The 26508-nt window shown below is 39.0% G+C and overlaps 1 protein-coding gene across 1 annotated transcript; it reads right to left on the reverse strand.

Annotated features, from left to right (window-relative positions):
* Positions 1-79: 79 nt before the first annotated feature.
* On the reverse strand, positions 80-26476 carry exosc10 (exosome component 10). Its single transcript, XM_053624555.1, has 25 exons — positions 26255-26476; positions 23648-23784; positions 20306-20429; positions 20003-20104; positions 17423-17576; positions 16726-16834; positions 16570-16645; positions 16364-16474; positions 15124-15267; positions 14749-14939; positions 14484-14640; positions 13856-14004; positions 13589-13639; positions 13125-13236; positions 11667-11714; positions 11494-11569; positions 10417-10529; positions 8228-8320; positions 8050-8118; positions 7337-7430; positions 7168-7241; positions 6803-7025; positions 1610-1671; positions 1426-1499; positions 80-1310 (listed from the first exon to the last, which is right to left on the reverse strand). The coding sequence occupies exons 1-25, from the start codon at positions 26381-26383 to the stop codon at positions 1280-1282; spliced, it is 2703 nt and encodes a 900-aa protein (XP_053480530.1). The 5' UTR covers positions 26384-26476; the 3' UTR covers positions 80-1279.
* Between the last annotated feature and the right edge of the window lie 32 nt (positions 26477-26508).

Raw genomic sequence — 26508 nt, forward strand, 5'->3', positions numbered from 1 at the left:
CAAATTGCCAACGAGAAAAACTAAATTATCAAATTTATTACATTTATGGCATACATTTGATCCATTTATATTGCCATTTCATGTTTTGGGGTATCTGCAAAAGGCGTTCATGTTATCACTTATGTTCTAGCTGCTATAAACATTTCCTCAGTTTCTCGTTCAGAGACTAAGACTCCTTACAGAAAGCATCATCATATCTGCAATTATATTATTCTTCGTTAAATAACGCACTTTTAAAAAAATCTTATTTGACTTTAGACATGGTGCATTTGCCATAGAAGTGTGTGTGTAAAGTAAAAAAACACCACCACGAATAACAAGAATATGAGAATGACTGCTTTAAATAAACCGGTGATTTGAATTTGTACTGCTGTCAGAGCTGCTGTTATAGAGGATTAACCAACATCATGTGATCAGTCAGGATCAAGGATTAAACAGTGCTGTGGTATAACTACCATGAACATTACACTATATACACGTTTATAGTTGTTAGTCATTTTTATTATAGCTTTTATAACTTAATTGACTGGTTACAGATACAGGATAGCTTTAAAATGATATCACACTAAAACAACATTCAGAGATAAGCTCAAATGTCTCCAAAAAATAAATAAAATATATTTTTACATATATAAGCCTGGTACGTCATACAGGTGTTTGATTATAATAATAAAAATAAATGATGATGAAATCACAATGGAACTGTTCATTATTTTTGGTGCAAAAAGTCTTCCAACCCCTAAATTAACCAGATGGCAATAATCCTGATGTTATTTACTTTACAGAAATCTATATTAGGCAGATTAAAATCACAGAAACTTTCAAAATAGCCTAACATTTCTTCCCAAAGATATACTAATAGATACAACTATAGAGAATCTTGTAAAACGTATCCGCTTTGACTCCGAGTCTAAATCTTCAAATTTTTAATTAATTTACTCACTTCTGAAATAATTCTTCATTCATAAACAGCTCTCACTGTGATGCTTTATTTTAGGAATAATTCCAGAAGATGCACCACTAATCACACATTAAATTAAATTAAATTTAAATTTGGTCCTTGTTGTATGTTTATTAGGACACTTCCACATGTTTTGTAGGTAGCAAAAAAAACCCCAAAACAACTCAAAAGAAACCAATATTTAGAAGGTTCATTTTAATGAAAGGTCTTCCAGAATTTGTATACAGCATTGTGTATCATTTCCCCAAATGTGCTATATATAAATATATAGATAAAATGACCCACATTTAAAAAACAAAAACAAAACTGTAGAGATTCTTATCTCTTGGGCCAGTTGTGACGAAATCCTCTGAAAATGAAAATACAAGACAAACGTGAAATGTAAAGACAGAGCACAAGTTATGCAACTCATTATAAAAACAAGGAAGAAGGCTGGCAAAAAAATAAGGCATGCATTTCAATACCTGTCAGATTTTGCAGGCAGGTAGGACATGCTCCGGCCTCCAGCAGCACTTGGCTTATTTCCTTTAAGCTTTTTCTGAGGGGAAAAAAAACATTATCAGTGATCATCCCCAATTGATTAACTACAAATCAACTGAAACAATTTACAATACATCAGAGTGCAGCTCACATGGAGATTATTATTACCTTCCGTTTATGTTCATACGCCTGTCTGTTTGGATCGAACTGTGTGGAGTCTTTGGGTTTACCTAAAGAACAGAATAAACGTTAGTGACAAGTGTGTTTAAAAAAAAAAAAAAAACAAACAAACCTGTCTGATGAACAAAGGAACCGTTTAAAGAAAAAAGAAAAAAAAATTGCATCACTATTCCAGTTGTAATACAGTGGAGGTGGGAAGAAGAACGTTAACTAGAAAAAACTTGCACGGCAACCAGACTGCTAATGGTCAGATTTTATAATGAATTAGGAAATTAAATTTCTGAGGCTGTGTGCAATGTGAAATCATCTCTGTGCTTACATTAAACTCAACCCAGAATTTAAGTTTTGTCCAACCTTTGAATATTTTTCTTCCTGCCTCATTACTGAATTGCCTAAAAAAATATATGAGACCATGAGATCTTGTGCGATATAATTTTCATTTCATTTATTCATTTAGCAGACACTTTTATCAAAAGTGACTTACAAATGAGGAAATACAAGGAAAGCGATATATCAAGCAACACAAACTGTGCTACCATACAAGATTTTTAATTGAGCGCTAGAGGAGCAAAGTGCACAGAGTAGAGGTGTAAGGGCAGTATATGTGTAGATTTTTTTTTTGAGTGGGGACAAGTTAGGGGTTAGTTAAGTGTTCACAGAAGAGGTGGTTCTTTAGCTGTTTTTTTAAATTATTATTATTAATTTTTTTATAAAAAGATAGTGACTGATTCTGTTGTCCGGATTGAGGTTGGACGTTCATTCCACCACTGAGGGACAGTCAGTTTGAAGTATCTGAAAAATTATATCATCTCCATTTACAAGCTCCACAATTTAACAGTGTAGTACACTAGTACAACTTATCACTCAAAATAAATAAATAAATTTATAAAAATAAATAAATAAAAAAAAAAATTAAAAAATGGGGGCGCTTGGATGCAGCTGAGAAACGGGTCACACAGCGTCCTGAAGCTCAAGATGCTCACGAAGGCCAGTCTGTGTCGTTGAGTAGTAGCAGCTCAACAATTCAATGTCCGACAAATGAACTTGGGTCTAGGATGGGCCTGCTAGTAGCTTGTGCAGGTCCCATGCTTCCTGCCTTGTGCATAATTTGTAAGAAAACGGAAAAGTACATTACTGTGGCAGGAAAATGCCAGAAGGACCATTTCACAGGCAGAAACGTTGTCAGTAGGTAGGTAAAAACAAAGTGTACACACACACACACACACATTTGAACTATTAAGTTTTATGACATATGCTGGTACCATGGTGAAATTTCAATTACAATGACATAATTTATTTAATATTTATTGTACAGTCAGTCAGATTTGCATTGTTTTGCATACAGCTACAGCCAGAACACAGTTTTACTGAATGGTTTTTATTTACAAGTTCATTTCATTATAGTTATTTATTTATTTATTTACAGACCAGTTGCTGAAAGCTGCTGAGATGAAGGAAGATACTAGCACTCTTGTGCATATTCGAGACAAAGACTGTGTGTCTCTGGAGGTGCGTTACCACAAGTCTTATTAAGCCTAGTTCATGTTACACGACTTAAAGCCCGATTTGCAAGTTGCCGAGCTCGACGACAAAAACCCTTTGGTCGGAGGCAAATCAGTGAACAATCTGGGCTCGCCAATCAGCAGTCGATCGTGTGATCATGTATGAACTTCTCAACGATGCTTCAAAGAGGCTCGCCGACACCAGACATATTTGGCATGCTAAATATCTGGGCAACTCCACATCCTGTGGTGGGAAAAGTGTCGTCACTGGCAGTGATTGCGGCGACAAGCTACAGCCAATGAGAGCAAGGCATGGGGTGAGGTCACCGTGAGGAAGGGAAACCCTTCCTTTTTTTTTTGTGTCTTTTCCTTTCTGTGGTTTCTTCAGCACAAATCATCACACTGCTCGTTTCTGTCCTGCGTTCATCTTCAAATAAAACAACAACTGTTTCGTGCGTGGTTTTCACCTCATATATCCGTGTCGCTTCTCGCGTGTGTTTTCATGACTTTGTGAAAAGAAGAAGAAGAAGTAGTAGTGCAGAAAACCCAACTTTTACCTTCTGGAGTTTGTACATTGACATAGTACAGATACTCCTTCTCACTTGTCAATAGCGCACTTGATGATGGCATGGCTTTTTGCGTATGACGATGTAAATTATGCTAGGTATTTACCTTCATACTGGCTGGAAAATGGTCAATTTGCCCCTCACACATCCTTCTTGCCACAGTGAGCTCAGTGTTCAAGGGCACTGGACTGTTCAACATCAAAGAGTCCATGGATTTCCCTCGATTGCTTGTGATCAGGCCATTGAGCAAACATGCAACAGAGATTCCAAGACAAAGGGTGGGTGGACAGGGTTAGCTGCATCGAGCTGCAGTATATCGCTGGATATTCTCGCAACATGAAAGGGCTGCCATAGCAAGACAATGTGAGGCAATGGCAAGTAAATCCCGATATAAGGAAACGAAAAGACCTTGACAGCACACAAATTCATGCTGATGAAATTTCCACCCTAGATTCCATGCTGAATCCTTTTGACACCAACCAAGATGGCATTGTGTGTCTTAGCTCTGGGACAGCTGCAGCTGAAGGAATCATGAGGGATTTGCTCGCAGCTCCGGAAAAGGGGGAAAATGCTGTCAAAGAGTTTATGGACCAATGACTGTTCTCACCATCAGTTGACATATTCGCTCCCATCAAAACACAAAAATTAAAGACCTTCAGTGACCAAGCAAAGACAACGAAGAAATCTGCAGCAGGCAAGGAAGTGATTCTGCGTACCGACAAGAGGCTTTTCTCCAGATTACTTGTCATAGGTCAAAGTAGAAAGATAGACCTGCAGGAAATTCTGTTCTAGCCCTTGGGAACTGTGTCATATCCTTTAACCAGTGCTGATGGTTCACTTGCTAAAACAAACAAATCAGCTCTTATGGATTTTTTGGAAACCAAAGGTGGAGACTGTTTAGCTGACAAAGTTCTGGCACATGGAGCCATTCTCTTCGACGGCATAGCAGCCATTCCATACGACATACCTTCAGAGAGCTCACCGAGACCATGCTGCAGTACACAGTCAAGCTTGCTCTGAAGCACAACTGTACACTGATGGACTTTGTGATTGACCAGTATCCGGAAAATGAGTATTGAAAATCTAGAACGGTCACATAGAGCTGGTGGTTGTACACAACTGGTGAAAATTTATGGACGGGATCAGAAGACACCAACACAATGGAAAAAGTTTCTATCAGATGGAACAAACAAATAGGCACAGATTTCTCCATGTTGTGTGGCGAGATGCTGATCTTACTGCTGTGGGCAAGTACTTAAGTTTGTACATAGCACATGGAGACCTGTGTCACTGTGTGACTATAATTGAGGGTTTACAAACTAATGCACCATCAAGACCTGTGTCACTGTGTGACTGTAATGGAGGGTTTACAAACTAATGCACCAATACCTGATTTATGTCGGTGCCAAAATTGTGCAAATGTTTCCCAGGAAACAGAGGAAAGAGCTACATGGGATTATGGCTCTGATGATAGTGATAAGGATGTCTTTACTCCTGACGAGTAAAGACGCGCTGTGTCATATTTTTGGCTGATTTTGGGCTGTAACAAATCAACTGTAGAATTGTCAATTTTTGGCATTATTCAAAATTAATGGGGGTGGGGGGTAGCATTTCAGAGTCATTTCAGCCAACTTGGGCCAAAGTGTACTTTTTTCTTTCTTTCTGTTATTACACAGTGCCTACAGAAAATTTTGATGTATAAAACTTCAGTTTTGCTAAATTTACAATATGCATGTTTAATTTTGCTTGGTGCCAATCCGTGAAATTGAAGCGCATCTTCTTCAAATTTGCCTTATTTCATGGTCTACATTCACATTTGAGTATACTACTCCACCAATACTGGTCTCAAATGTTTAGGTTCATGTATAAATGTCAGTTTGAGAGATATTTTGCGTTGCTAAAATGAATATAAAGTTACAAGCAAAACCAGCAGCATAAGATTTTAGTTTTTTAAAATTCACAATTATACACATTTATGGATTGTGACGAAAAAAACTGCAGGATATTTTGCGGCGAACTTTTAACATAAAGTCCGTAAGGGTGTTATCTATGCAGAAATGCATTTAAAAAAAAAAAAAGTAGTGCCCAGGTGTGGGAACAAAAATCACTTTCTAGCCACTGTTTCCTAGTTCACGTTACGGCCTAAATCTGGAATAACTACTATATTAACTGACACCGCCCCTTCCCACAGTCTTACATGCCCTCGGACTTCCAGACACTTCCTTTCCGTTACAGAATATTTTGAGTTCATTCATGTGAAATAAAATCTACAATTGTGTGTTTCACAAGTACACAGTTAATGCCCGTTAACTAGATTTACTAAGGATGTCACCCAAACATTTTGGCTAAAAAAAAAAACCACCCCAGTAAGAAAAAATTTTATGATGATTGGTGGTGATAATTAGAAACTGGTTAAATACTTGTATCTTGCTAGCAAATCACATTAAAATCTACCACCCATTTAAGTTTTTGAGATTGCCATTGCTGGGATATTATTACACTCCTCCTTTACTCTCCTAAAATGCTATATATAATCATTTCCCAGTCTTTTTAGACTTCAGACTCTGGTTAAAGGCAATTAAATCATTTATTGCCCCATGTAATTCGCAAGTGGTGAAAAAACAATATTGCACAAGCCTAAAATAATGAAAAGTGCATCCACTAATAATACAAATTTCCGGGCTATGTTCCAATACTGTCCAATGTTGATGTCCTTATAAACTTCACCTTCCCCTCGCCAATTTACCTCAGCGGAATCATCACCGCAACAACAAAGACCACTTTAGTCCTCACTTTAAAGTAGAGTAATGAAAATATAGATTTCAAGAGAAGAATGAACTTTTCACACCAGTAAACAGGAGCAATACCAAAAACAGTACTTTATAACGCCGTCCGACGATAACGGTTCCGTCTGTCGATAACAGCTAGCATTAGCTAGTTCTCAAACAAAGAAAAGATATTCCTTCAACTATAATGCCGAAAGCAACATCAAGTGAGTGATGAAACCCATTCCCACTACATCTTCCTCCCATTATGCTGCAAGTGGCTTGCGATGTAGAAAAGGGGACGTTGATAAATTACAAGCAGTGTCCAGAGCCGGAAAACCATCGTACCTGCAAACAGTTTGAAATCAGTCTGGCTGTAGTTGTAAGGTGTGAAGGTAGCAGACGGGGCCTGTTGAGGATCTTCAGACTCTTGTTGCTGGCTTGCTTTAGAAGTCGCAGGAGAAGCGGCGCTGGACTTCCCAGTTTTCAAAGTTTTCTTCTTCGGTTTGCAAGTTTCTTCGCCCTCTTCACTCGTAACCCTCTCTCTCTTCTGTCCTCCATGCTTTGCTTCCTAATGACACAGTGTGGAAATGATAAGATGGAAATGATGGTCTGAGGTGAGACAAAAAAGTAAATCCAAGCATAAACTCTTTTTTTTTTTTTTCTTTCTTTTTTTTTTTTTTTTTTTTAAAACAGAGCTCAGAGCTGCTTACCAGGACCTGCTGTCTGACTGTAGTGACATTCTGCAGGGACTCCTGATAGCTCTGTTTGGCTTTTTTACGCTCCTCTGAAAGAAAGGGCAGATTGCATCCAGCACAGAGGACACACTAATACAGAATAGCTATTATGAAATAAGAATGCATGTAATGCAGGGGAAGATACCTTTAGTTTTCTTTGCCTGCTCCTTCGCTTGCTGTTTAGCCTGAGTCTCCTTCTGCTGCTGTTCAGTACTCTGCAGCTTCCACCGATTACTGATCTGTTTTAGACAAGAAGCGGGGGGAAAGGGTTAAATATTAATGGAACAAAGTCTTCAAATGTAGTGCATGACTATTAGTTAATCCTAAATGGCTCGTATCTGCTATTACTGCTTTTAGATTAAGTATTCATTCAAGTTGTTTTAAAAGGTTTTAAAATCAAAAACACAAAAAACAAACTAGTATAATTTCCCAAAAAGTAACCCTAGAAATTGCATTTTGCTCTTTTCCCTTGACACTGGATATGACTAAGCCTGATGAGTCAGTCCTAAAAATCTGAAAGGGGGGGACAAAACAAAAAACAACCGGCAACCGAGGAGCACTCTTAAGCCCCATTTTTTCCTTTTCTACATTTATTTGTAGCTCTTTTCAAATGTTTTGTTCCCAATATGGCTTTGACGTACCAGTAGGCTTTTAGCATTGACGTCACGTTTTAAACAGTTTTCTGATATCTTATTTGTGGACAACAGCTGCATTGTACAGACCATGACGTTTCGTTTCAATCCGTTTTACAAAATCCAACTGATTTCAGCACGTCAGCCATTTTTGTTTTTAATTTTTAAAAATCAATTTCTGCAGCCTGTACAAAGTGCATCTTTGTGCCCGAGGATTGATATTTACCTCGTAAATCTTGGACGAAGGGTCGTATTTCGCATTTTTGGAGATGTGTATATCTTTTGAAGGTAAATACTATAAAAAGAAGGATACAAGTAAATCCGTTAGTGTACAATGTAAATCTCAAGATAAGGCATTCAGTTGGACAGCTCATGACTGCATATGACAATTACATGCATCGCACCATTCTGAAAGGGTTTTCAAAAGACTCCATGATGCTGCGAGCTTTCTGCTGGGCCACGGTGAAGTGAGCGGATTCACGGACCTCCTCTTCCTCCTGTAACGTAAGCAGCGAAAGGAACGTGTGCAGATATTCATTAACATGGAACACAGAAAACTAAAAACATTTTCTAGTCATTGCAATGTGCTAGTTAAAGTTGAACCAGGGATATGCTCTTGATGGAAAAAACATTCAGGTTCACGCAGTTTTTTTTTTTTAATGCCGATGGTCACTCTGGGTAAAGACATCGGCTAAATGCTGTAAATCTAAGATGTAGTTCGTGTAGAGTAGGAAAATGTCCCAACATTAATGATTCTATAATTAATGATTTTGTAAGATAAGATATTTTTTTAGCTGATATTAAATTTGATGCTGCAAATGAATGAATTGCAGTGACATCTGTTAATTTAGTGCTTTTAGTAGCCATAGAAGTTTTTTTAGTAGAAACCACATGTCTAATGAACAGTTTTGGCTGAATAACTCACCGTCCACTTTATTTGGAACACTTGCTCATTAATTATCTAACTCAGGTAATCACACGTCATAAAAATCATGCAGGTACGGGTCAAGAGCTTCAGTTCGTTTAAATATGAAAAACACTGCCTGGATTTTTTCCCATTCTTCCAATGTTCAGTTTTGGTGAGCTATCATAGGCACAGACACACCCAAACTGGACAGTTTAAAACTAGAAAAAGACCAGGTGATTTTTGTTTACTCTTCAACTGTTTTATTCACTCCAGCTTGGGTGAGCCTGTGCTCATGATTCCAGTTTTTGTCTGACAGAAGTGGAACCCAATGTGGTTTTCTGCTGTTGTAGCCCATCCACCTCAAGGTTTGATGTTTGGTGCATGCCGAGATGCTTTTCTGCTCACCACAGTTGTAAAGAGTGTTGTACGTGAAAATCCGAGGCGATCACCATTTTCTGAAATACTCAAACTAACCCCGTCTGTTGGCCTGTCACGATAATTACGTTATCGACTTATCGTACAATATATGGACATGACCTAGTCGAAATTAAGATAAAAATATTTCTCGAATGCAAGATAAAAGTGCACACTTCAATGCAAAAATGGAATGCATTTGAATTGAAGATGTGTACCAAGCACTGGCACCGATTTTAATTAAAACACACTGCTGAAAAAAATGACATGCAAGATATTAACGATGCACTAAGGCAGTGGTTCCCAAACTTTTCCAGGGCAAGGCCCCCCAAATGGCATTAACATTTGACCGAGGCCCCCTTTTGCAAGATGTCTTTAAAACACATTAAAAATACAGACCTCTGAATATATCCCTCTTTTTTATTAATAACTACATCTTACATCTTTACATTGCATGACATTAGGAATTGATTGTGTGTGTGTGTGGTTGTCTGAGAGTGAGAATTTATTTTTCACACCAAATTGTTGAGGCCCCCCGGGCGCCCCCTGGCGGCCCCCACTTTGAAAACCACTGCACTAAGGATGTTTTTTTGAAAAAGAAAAATCTAGAAAGAATAGTTCTAGTGTTTCAAATAAAAGAGCTGAACCTGAACAGTGAACGAACAGCAGTAATCTGAAGCACTTTACTAGCAGGTTAATTAACTCCCTCGAACGCATCCTATACAATTGAGATTAATCAGACACTTACACAACATAAACGTAATATTACAATTTTCTTCTGCACAAAATGACGTGAACTTAAGCTTAAGTAAGGCGCTAGGTAGAGTGGTAAGTCATGTTGTGAATATGCTCTTTCCATAACAACGTATTTAAACACGGACAATGAAGAACTAAAGCATAAAGACTTCACGATATTATATTCCAATCTGTGAATATTCTTAAGAATTAAAAGTTCATTGCTTTTTGAAAGGGTGTACTTGTATTAATATGGTATATCATATCATCATTATATCAGTGGCATAAAATGGTCTTAAAATGTCAAATATATCGTTTATCGCAATTATTTCTGGGACAATAGATTATCCAACAGAAATGGCTATCCTGACCAGCCGACCCGTCTGACCCCAGCAGCCATGCCATGATCAAATTTGGGATATCACAGCTTTCCCTGTAGTCTTGATATGATTTTATGCATTGTACTGTTCCCACATGACTGCATAACTGTATGAATGCGCAGGTGTGGATGATGAGTGCATTTATAAAATGTCTTACCCCAAAGAGGGAGATTTTTGCACAAGCTATGAGGCCATCCACAGACTTCAGGTCATCACTAAGATGTGCATCATCTTCCTCTGAGAAAAGGACTCCAGGTTTGGTCGGGGTTTCTAATGAAAAGATCACAGTTAGAAGTTCAGTAGTTTCAAAATGAACTGCCTGTTTAGCGTTACAGTACACCTGCTGCAAGGCATTCTAATGTGTTTAAACAAGTACAGGCACGCCCTGTGTGTCTATACTCTCCTACAACTTTATATTGTAATGATTTATAACGTTATCCGATGTCACTCAGAAGATGCCTTCTCTTTCGAGTTTGGCTCCTCTCAAGGTTTTTCCACTGCTGTCACCTCTATCTTGCTCATTGGGGATCTGAATCAACTGTGAAAAGGACCAGCAGGGGTGTAATTAATAACCATAATTTATTCAAATTTTAGGCGTTTATTTACATGTAGACAATATTTAATTTCCAACACATTATTTATATGCCTGCTTATTTTAGCTACTATAATTTGAATTAAATGCATCCGATTCAAGTCACAAACCCTTATGTCTGCTTCAGGGAGAACCAAAGGACTTCGAAATTAAGCTGTAATTAAGCTGTGAAAGATATAAAAAACAAACTAACTTTTACGCTTAAGACATAAAGCGCCGTCATTTCCAGACGCACGTTCTGTAGCTCAGGGTTTTATTCGCTTGCATGTTTCAACCCCGGTGCCTTAGAATAATAAAACGAATGTACATTTTCACCAGTCTTTCCAACCACAGTCCTCAGGGACACAGTTGTACTGTCTAATGAGTTCCCAACACACCTGAACCATGCAACAAGAACACTGAACATGAAAACAAGCGTACTAGGAGTTGGAGAGAACAAAACATACAAGACAGTGTCGGTCCTGAGGACCAGTGTTCACTTACCTGCGTGTCCATTATTCACTAGGGAGGCATTAAAAATAAATTAGCTTGTTCTTGGATGAACACCGAGGTCATGGAGGTGGTAGAAATATGTAATTAACTTAGCCTTCAGGAACAGTAATGATATATTTAGTTCAGTGAAGTGAACCATGTTTGACCTACCATGGGAAGAGAGCTCCATAAGGTCGCTCTCGGCCACACGCGAGGAGTCATGGGGACCGAACAACATCGACTCAGGCTGCAAAACAATACATCTTATTCAGTCCTGTCCTTTTTTGCTCATGCTCATTCTTATGAAATTCGCATGCACATGGTTTAACAAAAGTTGATCAAACCTTTCGTTTAGGTGTCAGCGATTTCTTCTTTTCTGCCAGTAGCTCCGCCTGAGGAGACAGATCATCACTCCAATTTCTAAATTCTAAAATCATTACAAGATCCTTTAATAAAGATGACCAAGTTTGCCAGTGAATAAAAAACAAAAAATGCTGGCTAATGGTATTCCATCAGCCAGTTTTACGGCACAGATTCCTCCAAACCCATGTTTGAAGAAACAACACATCTAACCTCCGATGAACTATAAAACCAAGCCAAATTACTCAGTGACCATGATGTAAACTTAACATGACGCCATGTGTTTGAAGAAGATATACAAATAATAATACTAGAGCTGCCAAGCTGATCAAATATTAAATCAAGTTTAGTTATTTGGCATACGCCCTTAAAGGCATTTGGCAGGCGCCCTTATCCAGAGCAACTTACATTTATCTCAGTTATACATTTGAACAGTTGAGGGTTAAGGGCCTAGCAGTGGCAGTGCGGGGATATGAACTCTTGACCGTCTGATCAGTAGTCCAACATCTTAACCACTGAGCTACCTTACAGGCTTGGGGAGTAAGGAAATACATGTAACAGCGCTATGTAATCAGGATGCAAAAAAACTGCTAACTGCAATCCGTTACAGTTATGTCAAAAAAACAAAGTTATCAGATTACGAGTATATTTGGGAAAAAAAAAAAAATTTATGGGAATACTATCAGGATTACAATTCTTTTCATTTAAAACAAAAGAAATTAATCTTTTTACGTAACAATATAGAAAGCTGCTTCATTATTGTTCTGGTTCCGTCTTGTGCAAATGCATTTTGTGTAAAGTTAATTTTGGTAGAAATGAACACAAATTGTTCTCTGAAATGCTTTTGTGATTACCCTTGCGTTACCCTGCATCAGGGACAGTGATCTTTTTATGTATTTATTTGTTTGTTTATTTTATTAAAACAAATCCAAACACCGAATATGTTTTTAAGCTCTAAAATAAGCTCTAAAGAAAAGTACTTTAGATCATATTGCTTTTCTCTTGACTTTATTTACATACGTGACCTTGAAGTAATCCAAAAATAATCAGATTACTTTCAGACTGTGATACTTGGATTAGGTTAATGATTACATTTTTTAATGTGTAACTGTAATGGAATACATTTTTGAAGTAACCCTCCCAACCCTGCCTACCACTGCTGTGGTGGCTGTGAATCCATCGCTGCAAAGAATCCTGATTACAACACTCCGTTTAACACTTGAGAAACGGTCAATTACTGTGGCACATCTTTAAAAAGACTTTCCATTAAATCTGGTTATGTGATCATCAAGACCTAAACTGATTTTTGAATTGTAGTTTTACTTTATGAGGCTGATGAAGCATTTATATCCATGATGGTACATTTTTGTTCATTTTGACTGAACAGACAGAAATTACTGGGTTTTTACAAATCAATAAAGCTGATCCAGATGGTGGCTCACCTTCAGCAGTGGAACTTCCCTCGCTTGCTTGATGAGCTGATGGAGTTCGTTGATCTGCTGGCGCACCAGTGGTGGGGTGGGGTTACAGCAAGCAACGATGCCCTGCGGCTCCCTTTAACGAAAAAAAAACAAAAAAACAAAACAAAAAAACACACACGTGATGTGTCGTCAAACTACAGCTAGTCCACACACCATGACACGAAATCATAAAGTAATATACTACAGGAATTTGCAGTATGAAATTCCTATATAATAACCCTCACCCTTTATCACAGTTTTCAATATAAAAGTACAGAGCGTCAAATTTGACAAAATTTGTGAATGTGCCAATATAACATGGTTCTTTAAAATGAGGCTCATACAGTGTGTGGCGCAGACATTCTCCCAGCAGATGATGTAATGGTTATTTGCTATTGCTGTAAGAAACAAAGAACAAATCTGTCAATGAAAGGGGCGGAACTTACCTGGGTAACTCCTCAGCAACTTTCATCATCATGTGGTTGGGTAGGACATACCTGCAAAGTTTAAACATGAGTTAGCAAGCCTCTATAACCAAATCATGTTCGGAATCGTATACGTTTTCTCTCACTATCCTGGTACGTCTGAATACTCCAGACTCGTTCTGTTTTGTTTTTACAAGTGAAGTGAAATTGGAGCTTAAGTTCAATAAAGACACTGGTGAAATTAAATACAGCAATTTCCCTCGTATAGTCAAGAGGGTTGTGTATTACCCAGTGCTCTCATCTTCCGCTCTTGCTAGTTTATCCCTCCAAGCATACATGAGACGGAAGGCAGTTAACTGCTGGCTGTTGAAGCTCTTCTTCTGCTTTTTGTACAGCTCCATATACGATTCCTCAGTGAAGATTGGCTTCATGTATTTCTGGGGAAATATGAAAAACAATATGATGTGGAAAAAATTTAATAAATAAATAAAAAAATCACCAAAATTGTTTAAATTCGCTTTCAAATGCTCTGTATTAGGAAAACACAAATATTAAGGTTGCCAAATATTTTCGGACAAATGAATGGAAATGCTGAAAATGTATAAAAACAAACTAATTAAATGAATACAATTTATACACTGGCACAAAACACACATTTCTAGTCTTTCAGTTCTTCCCTTCTTTATATGTATTTGTTTTGTCCACAAGGCCCCATCAGGGCTTATCGCCATAGTGACCATAAAATTGTCACTTTTGTCAGTTGGTATTAACATCTCTATAACCAATATTTATAAAATAAATGAACATCCTTTCTTTTACATGTAGTATCTATATATTTAAAAAAAAAAAAAAAAAAAAACCCACAACCAACGTTATTCCTGATTATTATCCTTAAAATAAACATATATAGATGTACCTTTAGGCAGAGATCTTTGCTTTTGGACCAGACGACCTGGACGAGACCTGGTTGTCCGTTAGCCGCGTCAAACAGATCCGCTCTTAGTCGGTCATACACATAGAGCAGGTAATGTGTGTCAGCCTGGGCATATTTGATCATCTCCTCTGGTAAAGGTCTGAGCGGCATGACACAAACATGATTATACAATATTATCCAAATGTACAAGAAACAATAAAGGGAATTTTGATATGCCTGTTCCAAAACTTAGCCGTTTCTGCTTTACCGTATTCTCCAGTCGGCGAGTTGGTAGCGTTTATTCGAGTCCACGTCGCAGAAGACTTTGAGTAGGTGATCTAAGGAGTTTCTGCCAAGGTTGAGCGAGCGAGCAGCTTGGTGAGTGTCGAACATGTTGACCACGTAGAGGCCGAAGTCTTTCTGCAGCCACACAATATCCGAGTCGGCGCCATGGAAAACCTCGAAGAACAAAAACAATTGTTCAGGAAAAAAGAAAAAGCACACAAACTAATTGCTAGCTTCGGCATAGCACAAGCTGAGTGTTACTCAGCGATCATAAGATGCTCCATTCAAATTACAACGTAATGCTAACTGATTTGTTCCACATCAACCTCAGTCTTTCTGGGCAAATAAGCAAAATCACCTTCACAATGCTGGGATTGGTGAAGCTCTCGTTCAGGATGTACATCTCGTTCCGCAGCTCGAGGGCGTCGATGACGAAATCCTCTTCTCTGGTGGAGATCTGCATCAAGCATGTGATTCCCAGAAAGCTTCTGTAGGAATGGTGCTGGGAGAGGGACAGAAAAAACAGACTGAACAGAACGTCTGCATTTTTAAAAATACCTTACAGTATTTAGATTAGAGTTATAGAGAAGAGTGAAAAACAACCACTAAAACTTTCCAATTCATTTCTCTTTTTCATGTTGTTTGATCACATGTTGTTTGAAAAATAGGCTTTTTTAGAATTAAATGTTGAATGTTCACTTTCATTAGTGCATTGCAGTCACGTCACACTGAAATGCAATCACAGCCCTAAGTCGTACTACTCGGAGGCATGGTTGTATTGGGAGAGGGTCCTGTAAGGCTCATGTTCCAGGGGGTGTTACTGTCCACATAAAGGAACAATTTTACATTCTTTTACTGGCTCAGTGACTGTGTTTACATGCACATCAGTATTCCGATATTAATCAGAAATTGGCAATATTCTAATTAGTATCGAGTCACGTAAACACCGCAATCCGATTGCCCGATTTCCACACCTAGAATACGCCCGTTTTAAATCGGGAAATTGTTGCATGTAAACACCTTATTCAGAAAATCCACTGAGAGGAGACATATGCGCATGCTCAGTTTGAAAGGAATTCTGGGTAGCAACGGGAGCATCTTGAATCTCCCAGGAAATAACAGCAGGAAAGGAAAAGCGCATGTGTAGATCGTTATACTTACAACAAGCGTGTATACGGGAATATTCCGATGCCTGTACGCTCGTGAACATCATATTCAAAATATGGCTGCAACCTGAATACCGACCTTAGACGGAAATTGATGTGCATCATTTCTTCATACCTACTAAAGAGATAAACATGGAAAGCTTTTTAGAATTACTACTAAAACGTATCAAGTAATCCCCCTGTTGACTGATTTTCTTTAAAGAGATGACGCCGCCTAAGAGCAAAGCAACGAATGTTTTGCTTTTCAGTGTGGTATGTTTTCTGCATGTCACTTATGAAAAGTAATAGCAAAAAAAAAAAAAAAAAAAAAAAAAAAATGTGGGTATTGCATATTTTTTCCCCTTGCCAGTGTGATTGCTATTTGCTCTGGCACATAATGCTCTCCGTTGCATCTGCAAGGTGATCTTAAACACTTAACACTCATTCACTCACCTCCAGGTCGACAGCGAACTCGGTCATCTTGTTCAGCTTCTCGTTTAAAGCAGCCAGATCCTCCAAGGTGTTGATGAACTGGCAATTCGTCTCTGCTAGAGCTTTATACATCTGCAAGACCACAAGTGCGCAAAATTGAAAAAGATTCGTTTCGGATTAGTTTGGCAGAAACAGGAGGGGAAACGCCCGTCATAAACCACTTATACCTGTGGTTCAGGTTTACTCTCGAGACTCTCCGGCATGTCCAGGTGGTCCAGCTCGTACTGGTAAGGATGAGAAAACCTGAAAGACACCATGATATCAGAAGGGACGGAACTTGTCACTAGTAAATATAAAGCATCCAGATGTGAAGCAGCACTTACATGTCTTCCATGTGATCTTGCGTTCTCAGCTGGTGGATAAAGTCGGCCAGTGCTACAGGGACATCCGAATCCTCAGGCCTCTCCTTCCGCACACGTTTGTTGCTAAAATCTGCACATAACATAAAACACACATCTGCATATATAACCACCATCTCCTTCTGAATTTAATGCAGTTATTGTTAAATCGCTGCCATTATAACACCATACACCAATTTACTCATCTGAACCATTCACATCACACTTTTGAATTCTGTTTCGGAGATGAGCAATATTTCTGACTGATGGACTCAAAATTGTCATTTGTATTTGATTATACAATTAAAAAAAAAATTTTTAATGACAGAGTTAGTATCAGAATGCTACAGAGTTTCGATATCCGTCAATTTCTTTTCCAAAGTCCATAATACTTTGCACAGTGACATCATGTAAACTGATGCGTATGCAATTTTGCCATTATTTTAGAGCCGACACTCGGCCCATAGCTGGAGCTAGAAATTCCCTGCGACCAATCAAACGCATAATCACGTGTTAACTTACTGTCATCAACTGATCTCATTGGCATGCCCTACCCATGTGCGTGTCTGCATTTCCAAGATGCTGTATTTAATGTAGATCCATTTTCCCATTTCTGCATTACATCATATTGACACATGAACATTTAGGGGTTTAGAGGTTCGGGAGGTTTTTTCAAACTCACATGGAGCCAGTGGCTGTAACGCGTTGGGCTTGATGAAGATTCTAGAGATGAACGGCGTGTTGCTGTTGTCGACTTTCTCCTTAAACTTTAGCTGCGGCCTCTGAATGTTCTTGGCTTGAAGGAGGCGGAAGGTCTCGGCGTTGCTGTCACCTCCCTGTACGGAAGAAACTTCAAGATGTCGGTCACGCCTCTCTCCCGTACTAATAACACTACACGAAAGTAAACCTCAAACCATAGACTTAAGTAACAGTGCTTTTATATTTCACACAACGTAGCTAGCTCAGTCAGTAGAGCATAAAACTCTTAATCTCAGGGTGATTGGGTCATGGGTTCAATCCCCATGTTGAACAGGACTGGGGCGGCTGTGGCTCAGGTGGTAGAGCCACTAATCGTAGGGTTGGCGGTTCGATTCCCGGCCCACATGACTCCACATACCGAAGTGTCCTTGGGTAAGACACTGAACCCCAAGTTGTTCCCGATGGCAAGTTAGCGCCATGCATGGCAGCTCTGCTACCATTGGTGTGTGAGTGTGTAGGTGTGTGTGAATGGGTGAATGAGACACAGTGTAAAGCGCTTTGGAAAAAAGCCAATTTAAACTATATAACTATATAAAGTACAGACCATTTACCAATTCATATTTGGTATTTGTTAAACAAAACAAATACACACATGGTAAATGTGACACTTTTACCAGTCCTAACAGGTATCGGCCTCCTAAGTAGCCTTAGTTTGCCATCTAGGTTGAACATAATATAATTAATACAGATTAAATAGAAATTGGCTTTAATATGATGATGTTTGCCTTCGCTGTGGCTTTGGAGGCAGGAAATCTGAACTTGTGTGACTTGAATGTTAAAGTGGTCAATGTTCCAGAAATAGCAAGCTATTTCATATTTATGTTACTTTAGTTAGACCTCAATATTGGAATATTGGCAATGAAATGTTTTGATTCAACACATTGTAAATCACCTGATATTAACTCACTAACATGATTCATCTTTCACCTACACCACGTCCTCCGTGTTGGTTTACTTGTCCAAACTCGTCACATTACTGGTCGAAAGGTAAAGTGCATGATGTCACTAAAAACTTATTTCCCATAAAAACGGCAGCGCCTTTTAAAAAGTGGCGACGTTCCTCACTCGTTCCCGGAGGATTACATCAAAAACATGTGCTGAGAGTCAAAAGGGGAAAAACTGAAAGCACCCGGATAAAGACCAATGAAGAAACTATGCATCGTTAGTTTTTTCCTTCCTGATTTCTCGTGTTTGCTGCATAACAAAAAGATGTTTTCTCTCAACGTAATTGCATCATGAGAAAATCTCGCACCTTGTGAATGCAGCTGGCATCTTTGCCTTCGCCATCATACATTTAATAATTAACCGCTGTAAAGATGGACTTTATCACCTTATTAAGAGAGAGAGGTGTCAATTTATCAAGTGTCGGACACTAATGTTCAGCTAGCGTGAGACCCTAATCAAATTAAAAACTAGTTTGTTCATCCATGATGCTGCGGGATTTCGCCAAGTTTTTACTGCCTCCAGAATAATAATCACAAGGTTATTATGTTGAGTACACAGAAAAATTAAGTCAATTAAGGCAAAATTAAGGCAATTTTTTGTGCCATCGGCCGATAGTTTAAAACGACCGATGATCAGGGCCGATTAAATATCCTGTCAATCAAAAGAGGGTGGGGACCAAAAAAAATATCTCGATTTCGTGCTGTGTGTAAAGATGATGTCTCTTGTGTGGAATGACGACAAAACTGCAGTTTGTAATCTCTAATTTCTGCACTGCTAAAATTTTACACCGCAGCAGTGAAGCGGGAGTTTCGCCGTCGAGTCAAAATTTTTTTGCCGAGCTGCTCACGCTGAATTAAAGCGCCAGTACACTGATAAAAGACTTAAATGAAGGTGAGTTGACAAAGTATATGTTGCCGAGAAAAATATTTGTAGAGTAGTATATTTCATATCCAGTTCATGTTAATCTATAAAAAAGTTGATATTATATATTACCAGTTTGATGTCAGTGATGAAGTAGAAATGCTTTTGTTTGTGGTGAGTGAATGTGAAGTCTAACAGGAGGGGTTTTTTCAGAATTCAGTCACTTAATTCTGTTAATATGAATGAATAACATTCAATAAGTTAAGAAATCACTTTAATCTTCAGAATTTATTTAATGTGTTAATGTTAATTAGAGTAATGTGTTTTCTGTTTGTGAGACCAGTTACTGTGAAACAACTTGATGAAATGGAAAGAATAAAGTTTTTATTTGCATTTCCTTCAGAATTGTGGAATTAATTATTCTTAATTTAAAAGAAGGCATAAAAGGCAGAACTATCGGTAACGGCCGATATCACTCTGAATAATCGGTATCGGCTGAGAAATTTAGTATCGGTGCATCTCTAATAATAACGCATGGCCTCTTAGGGCTTCCTATACCCAAACACTAGAATGTTAATGAGAACTTGCAGAGAGAAACCATTATGTTGCTTTATGGAGCTGCTCCCTGGCTCCCACTTCTGTTTATTAGCAATGAGTAAAACTTAAGCTTACAAAACAATAAAAACAACACACTCACCTTGCGATTCCAACTAGACACAACAATTTTGGGAGGCTGATAGCCTGCAGGCATAACAGGCTGTGACCGGGTCACTCCGGAAGCCTCGTCCAGTAAAATCCCCTGATGGGAGTTTGAGACAAAATTAGTGGTTTATACTTGTAAAAACATTTCTTGGCTTGAACATGAGCATTGAAGCATGAGAAGAGATGTCTTTCAGAACGCAGTCAACACATTTGCATTAAAAAAATTTTTTTAAAAAAAGCAATGAAAATGAAAGAGAAAGAGAGAAAGAGAGAGAGAGGTGTGAACAGTTGCCCGTACCACTTTCTCCAAGATGGTATCGTTGGCGTCGACCACCATGTCAAAGCGCTCCTCCAGGCCAGTCAGCTTGCTCCGGTCCATCAAGCGTGATCTGCAGCCATGGTGCTGCATCAGCTGACTCATACTGACCACAAACAAACAGCACCAACAATGATTAAAGATTACAATTTTAAATGTCAGCACGCATAGGATGGATTGCAAACATTCGAGTCCAGACACCTCATTTCTGAACTATTTCAAATAAAATACTGCATAGTATTGACAAAACCATGGATACAATGATATAATACACATTAAAATGCACCGATACCACATCATGTGATGATACCGTATAATGTTATAGACATAAGCATAGTGCACTCCTAAACGCGCACACACACACGCACACAGACGAACACGGGCGCGCGCACACACCTTATACTCTGAATGCAAGCATTAGTTTAAATTCACTGATACGGTGGCAGGCCCAAAAGATTTATTAAAAGCATGAACATTTGAATAATTATTAGTGACATTAGGCTACATGTTGCTGACAGGACACTGGCTGAATGGTGATGCATGGTGGTCCACTAGGAGGTAGTTTATAACATTGCAATGTGTTAGCGTCATTAACAAATAACTGGCTATCGCTAACATTACATGGAGCATAACGTTAGCTGGTTTCATGGCCACAATGCCAGCTGCCTCAAACAAACATAATATAGAGCCGTCTTTCAGGTGCTTCGCCAAATTCCAGGTGTTTCCTCGCTTTGTTTGAAATGAACGATAGCATCGGTTGCACACCAGAAACCGATACTAGCTTTCCTCTCTTTTCCTCTCAACGAGTCCTCTAAACTTGTTAAGCTAAGCTAATCTTCTGTAGTTTTTCCCGTGTGCTTGTAGGCGTTCCTCTTCTTCTTTACCACATGTGGACTGACTGAAACACTTGCGCGTATTTGCTACTCCCATCAGGTCCGGAAGAATTGCAACCTCCATTATAATCGATTCCAATGCTAGTGCAGAAAAACAAGTACAGTCACGTTTTAAGAATGTTAGTACCAACCTGGTACCAAAGTATCGGTTCTCGTGACATCCCTACAATGAACAGAAGGCGCAGAACGACAACAATCTGGACATCATGATTAATGATCATTGGAAAGAAGTTGCAAAAATATCAAGAGGAGGTACTATAGTAAACTGATTTTAAAAAAATAGATTGAAAAAAACATTTAAGTATATTTAGTATAGAAAGCAACATCAGCCGACTTTAACACGCTGAGCAGTAACGGTGACCGTGGCCATTAAAGATTAGCGCTAAAAATAAGTTCCATGAATCGTGAACACACAAAGGTTTTATAAGTGTGTGAGCAGTTCACTTCTTCGAGCACTGAGCACCGAGATGTCCTTTCCCTTCTCTCACCAAGGTCTTGTGTGCATCTCGAATAGCAATTCACAGCACTTTTTCACCCACACTCGCTGATGATGCTTTTTCTGTGCTCAGGTCGTCCATAAGGAAAGAAAATCAAGGTCATCCATAAGGAAATGAAAGCAACATGAGGAGTAGGGATGGGCGATACAGACTTAAAACTATACTGCGATATTATAATGATATAAATGACGATATTAAAATAGCAACATTCAACAGTATCGTTTTGGCCACAAGTCACATCAGCATACAGTCCTGAGAGCCGTGCAAACATAAACATTGATCCAAAAACCCAACCATCATCGAATACTAAACTATACCCATCAGTTTAACATTTGATGAGAAATCTAGGATTTTTTCCCCCAGTGAAACATTTTGGAAGACTTCTAAATACATATCGCTTTAGTAAAAGCGTTGTCTAGTATTGTTAAGAGCAGGACAGTACGTTAATATATGCTTAACAGTCGTTCTTGTTTTACAGGAATCACATGTTGGAGGCTCTTCACTGTTCAGTAGGAATGCACGCGTGAGTCTTGAGTGTACAATACGCCATCTCGTGTATACGGTCTGGTCGTGTCTGGATTCAAAAGGGAAATGAGGGAAGTGTCTTACATTTATAGCAGGGTTGATTGTGTGTAGTCCGTTATGAATGCACTGGTCCCATTCCATTTGCCACTTTTTTGAAGATGTACGAGCTAATTATGGGTTTGAGATCTGATGGAGGGATATTTGTTGCCACACAGCTCAATATGGCCTGGTATCCAACGGAAAACGATGTTGAAATCTGTCTCTGTAAAGAACCAACTTTGGGTAACATGCTTCCAATTACAGGGTGTTCGGACGTTAAAGATTCAGGTGCTTGGAAGGAGGAATTTGAGTCCGTGCAGAATAAAAAGTGCCGTTTTCGCGTACTCTCTATCTGCTCTAGGGCCAGGAGCAAAGCCCGGACCTCGACTGTGAAAACCAGAGCTTTTTTCCAATAGAGTCGTCATTGACCGAATGCTACTGCTGCAGACACACGATTGTCCCTCCATGATCCATCTGTATATACAGGTTTATGGAATTGGAAACGGCACATTATGTCTAAGGATTGTTGTTTATACACATTTGGGTGGGTTGACGTTGTCTTATGTTGGGTCAGATCCATTTTAATGTTTGGTTTTTGTCTGGGATTGGAACTCCACCTTCCGCCATGCTTCTTCTTGCACGACGTCCGAGATGCCCACATTGCAGCATGTAAACACGTAATCGACTATATCGTCAATATCGCAGGATGACAAATTCTGATCATGGAGAGGAATTATACCGGTATATCGTGAATGATACTATATGGCACAGCCCTAATGAGGAGTTCACTGATAGCAGCACAAGACAAGAACCGACATAAAAGGAGCTAAATAAATGTTCCCTCGTGCCTCTGATTGCTTAATATTACGCATACTACTCATTTCGGCATCAACATCAACGTATATCCAAAATAAAAGTACTCGTACGCGGTCTGAGGGCGGAAAAAAATGCAATAGTTTCTTACCTGTATCATCAGATGGCTACATTTTATAATTCTAATGCAATTAAAATCACCATGTCACAACGACACACCCTCAATCTGACATGGGGAAAGCCTGACCTGTTATCCTGCATTATTTGCTGAGCCACATCAACGATGGCATTTATTAAAAGGGAATATGGCATACGAAAATCCTCTCGATAAAATACTCACTCATTTGTTAGAGGGATTATATGCACGTTAGAGAATCTAGTGACTAAAATTCTCCAGCCCTGAAAGGAATATCTGCAACGGAGTGTTTAAAGCAACGGAAAAATGAAGAGTCCATGCAATCCAGAAACGTAAACTCTGCAGTATTACAGAGAAAGAGAAATATGCAAATGACTTGTATGTGGATGTTATTACAAGAAAATGACTCGTTCTGACATACCAGTGTAACAGTCGGCCTCCTTGCACTGAACAGAAATTCTGGAAGCCCGGAAAGCTCCGGTAAAAGTCATATTCGTCTCCTGCTTGCGGCAAACCGGCAGACGCTTTTGTTGCGGCCATGACAGAGCCGAGTCCATACTGCGAGGAGGAAGTACAGAAAAAATATATATGTATAAATAAATAAAAATGTATAATCATAGACAAGGTGAAGTGTCCTGTGAGGAGATGTTTATTTTGCATAAAAGGATGTTCCAAAACTGGCGCTGGTGGCTTAGTGGTTAGCATGTTCACCTCACAGGTTTGGGGGTTCGATTCACACTGCTGCCCTGAGTGTGCGGAGTTTGCATGTTCTCCCAGTGCTCCCCCAGTCCAAAGACATGCATGGTACTTGATTGGCATGTCCAAAGTGTCCACAGTGTATGAATAAGTGTGTGAATGTGTACGTGATGGATTGGCACCCTGTCCAGGTGATACTGGAGGACCAAAGTCAGATTCTGGGTTCATCCACTTGCCTGAACATAGTATGTCTTATTAATAAGGTGCATAGTGAATTTGGTCCTCCAATATCACAGACTACGTTTACATGGACAGCAGTAATCTAATCATTGACCTTATTCTGAATAAGACAATATTGTGATTAAGGTGTTTACATGAGTCGCTTTTAGAATATTCCTTTCATGTTCCCATTTTACATGTTATAGAACATAGATCGATTAACGGCACACGTCATTACGTCCCCACGCCACGCTGTCCGACGTTTCCTCCAGAATTTCACGTATCGACATACAGTTCGTCTTCGTTATGGTACTGTATTCAGTTTTGGGTGTTTTTATTTTTACTTTTACGAAAGCTTCAAGTGCAGTTAATTATTTGTCATGCCGTACGTGCAAATAGACGACTGCTTGAAGCCGTGGGTTGCGTCCCAAACTGCATACTTACCTACTACATAGTAGCCGAAATACATGTATTTCACCTACTATATACTGTAGTAGTTAAGTACACGGTTTCGGACACAGCCTTGCTTTCTTGTTTGCCGTAAACGGTTGAGCACTGCCATGTGTGATCGTGTCCTGTCGCAAAATGTGGTTAAAACTCACATGATACACGTCAGTAATGTGACTAAAACAGGAGTACTCCACATGTCTTAATTCGATTTGTGTTTACTTCGAGTATGACTTTAGTCAGATTAAGGTAATAAAAAAAATTGCTGTTTACATGCTAGTTTCTTAATCAGAGTATTGTCTTAGTCGGGTTAACATTGGATTATTGTTGTCCATGTAAACGTACTGACTTTCTTAATACATTAAGCATTTTCTTTATAACGGTTTTCTTAGCGTAAAAATATAGTCTTTTCACTTGGATTACGGTCTTAGCTGTAGACAGTTTATGACAAGAGATACGCACGAGAAAAAATTATTTTCCCTGGTTGCTGTTTGAGTCCATTAAGCCAGGGGTTCCCAAACTTTTCCAGGGCAAGGCCCCCAAATGGCATTAACATTTGACAGAGCCCCCCCTTTTGCAAGATGTCTTTAAAACACATTAAAAATACAGACTTCTGAATATATCCCCTTCTTTTTATTAATAATTATATCTTACATCACATTAGTAATTGATTAACTGTGTATGCTTCTCTGAGAGTGGGAATTTATTTTTCACACCAAATTGTTGAGGCCCCCTGTGCGCTGCCTACTTTGAAAACCACTGCATTAAGCCACGTTAAGCTGTTTAGAATGTCCTTTAATGGAAGGAGTCTCCAGTGTCAGCGCTTTGTAACAGTAAGACGTAAAGCTAAGTTTGGCACCAAGCGATAGTCTTCAGGATGGAGAACGCGTTCTTTGTAATAGGACAACCTTATTTTTCGTCGTATTCATTTCAAGAGCGAGGAAAAATAAGGCTGGTGTAGGACAGAGAGCTGATATTTTGTTATACTGAACATCCCACAGATGCTATGCAACACTGTTAAATGCAAATATAAACAGATAAAAATACACGTGGTGCTTTTTGATGGATAAAAATCAGTGGATAATTGCTGTGGTGTAAGATGAATAAACCACTTCCAGTGGTGCTGTTATTGAAAAATATTCCAATCTTCGGGATGGGAACAATAGCAGCTCCTTTTACACACCAACCCGTCGATGATAATTTTCCTAGAACAGCACAACACCTACGTAATTTACTCCTTATAAGACCAACATCAGGACATTAAAAGGCTACGAGTGATATACTGATCAAATACACGGCAGCGTACAACAGATTGGTCTTTAGTCATCTTTTAGACATTGTTTTTATGGCTTCTGCTTCAGAGCTTGCTAGCCAGGAAATACAAACACAGTGATAATGGATCACTTTGTCATATCATCTCTCTCTCTCTCTCACTCTCTCTCACACACACTCTCACACACACACACACACTCTCTCACTCACACTCACACACACACACACACACACACACACACACACACACACACACACAGTATCTCACAACTTCGGGTTCGTTCACACAAACGCAAACGCTTCCCACGTTGGTGTGGATTTTTTTTTCACACCAAGAAAGCACTCTCTAACCAGGCCTGAAACAAAATAACCAAACACTGAACCGTCCACTAACCTTAACAAAGGTATCCACGTCTTTAAAACCAGGGGAAAACTCTGCTGTCTCTGTATCTGCATCTTTATTTACAGAATTTTCACTTTCTTTAACAGCGCTGCCGCCACCGCTGCTCGTGGAAGCAGCCATGCTGACAAATATAATATCGCGAGAATTAACGACAGCAACGAGATTTTATCTTCTTCTGTGTGTTGTAATAAGAAAGCTTGCGTTAGTGTAAACACGACAGCGCCATCTGCCGTATGTTAAAAAAA

This window comes from Ictalurus furcatus, chromosome 5 (assembly GCF_023375685.1).
Source record: "Ictalurus furcatus strain D&B chromosome 5, Billie_1.0, whole genome shotgun sequence".
NCBI lineage: Eukaryota > Metazoa > Chordata > Actinopteri > Siluriformes > Ictaluridae > Ictalurus > Ictalurus furcatus.

Excerpts from the sequence above, each read along its gene's own strand:
- exosc10 (XM_053624555.1), bottom strand. The coding sequence starts at position 26,383 with ATGGCTGCTTCCACGAGCAGCGGTGGCGGCAGCGCTGTTAAAGAAAGT. Across the intron at positions 10,530-11,493 it reads TATGGAGCTCTCTTCCCATG|AAACCCCGACCAAACCTGGA; the intron begins GTAGGTCAAACA and ends TCTTTTCATTAG. Across the intron at positions 1,311-1,425 it reads CTGCCTGCAAAATCTGACAG|AGGATTTCGTCACAACTGGC; the intron begins GTATTGAAATGC and ends TTTCATTTTCAG.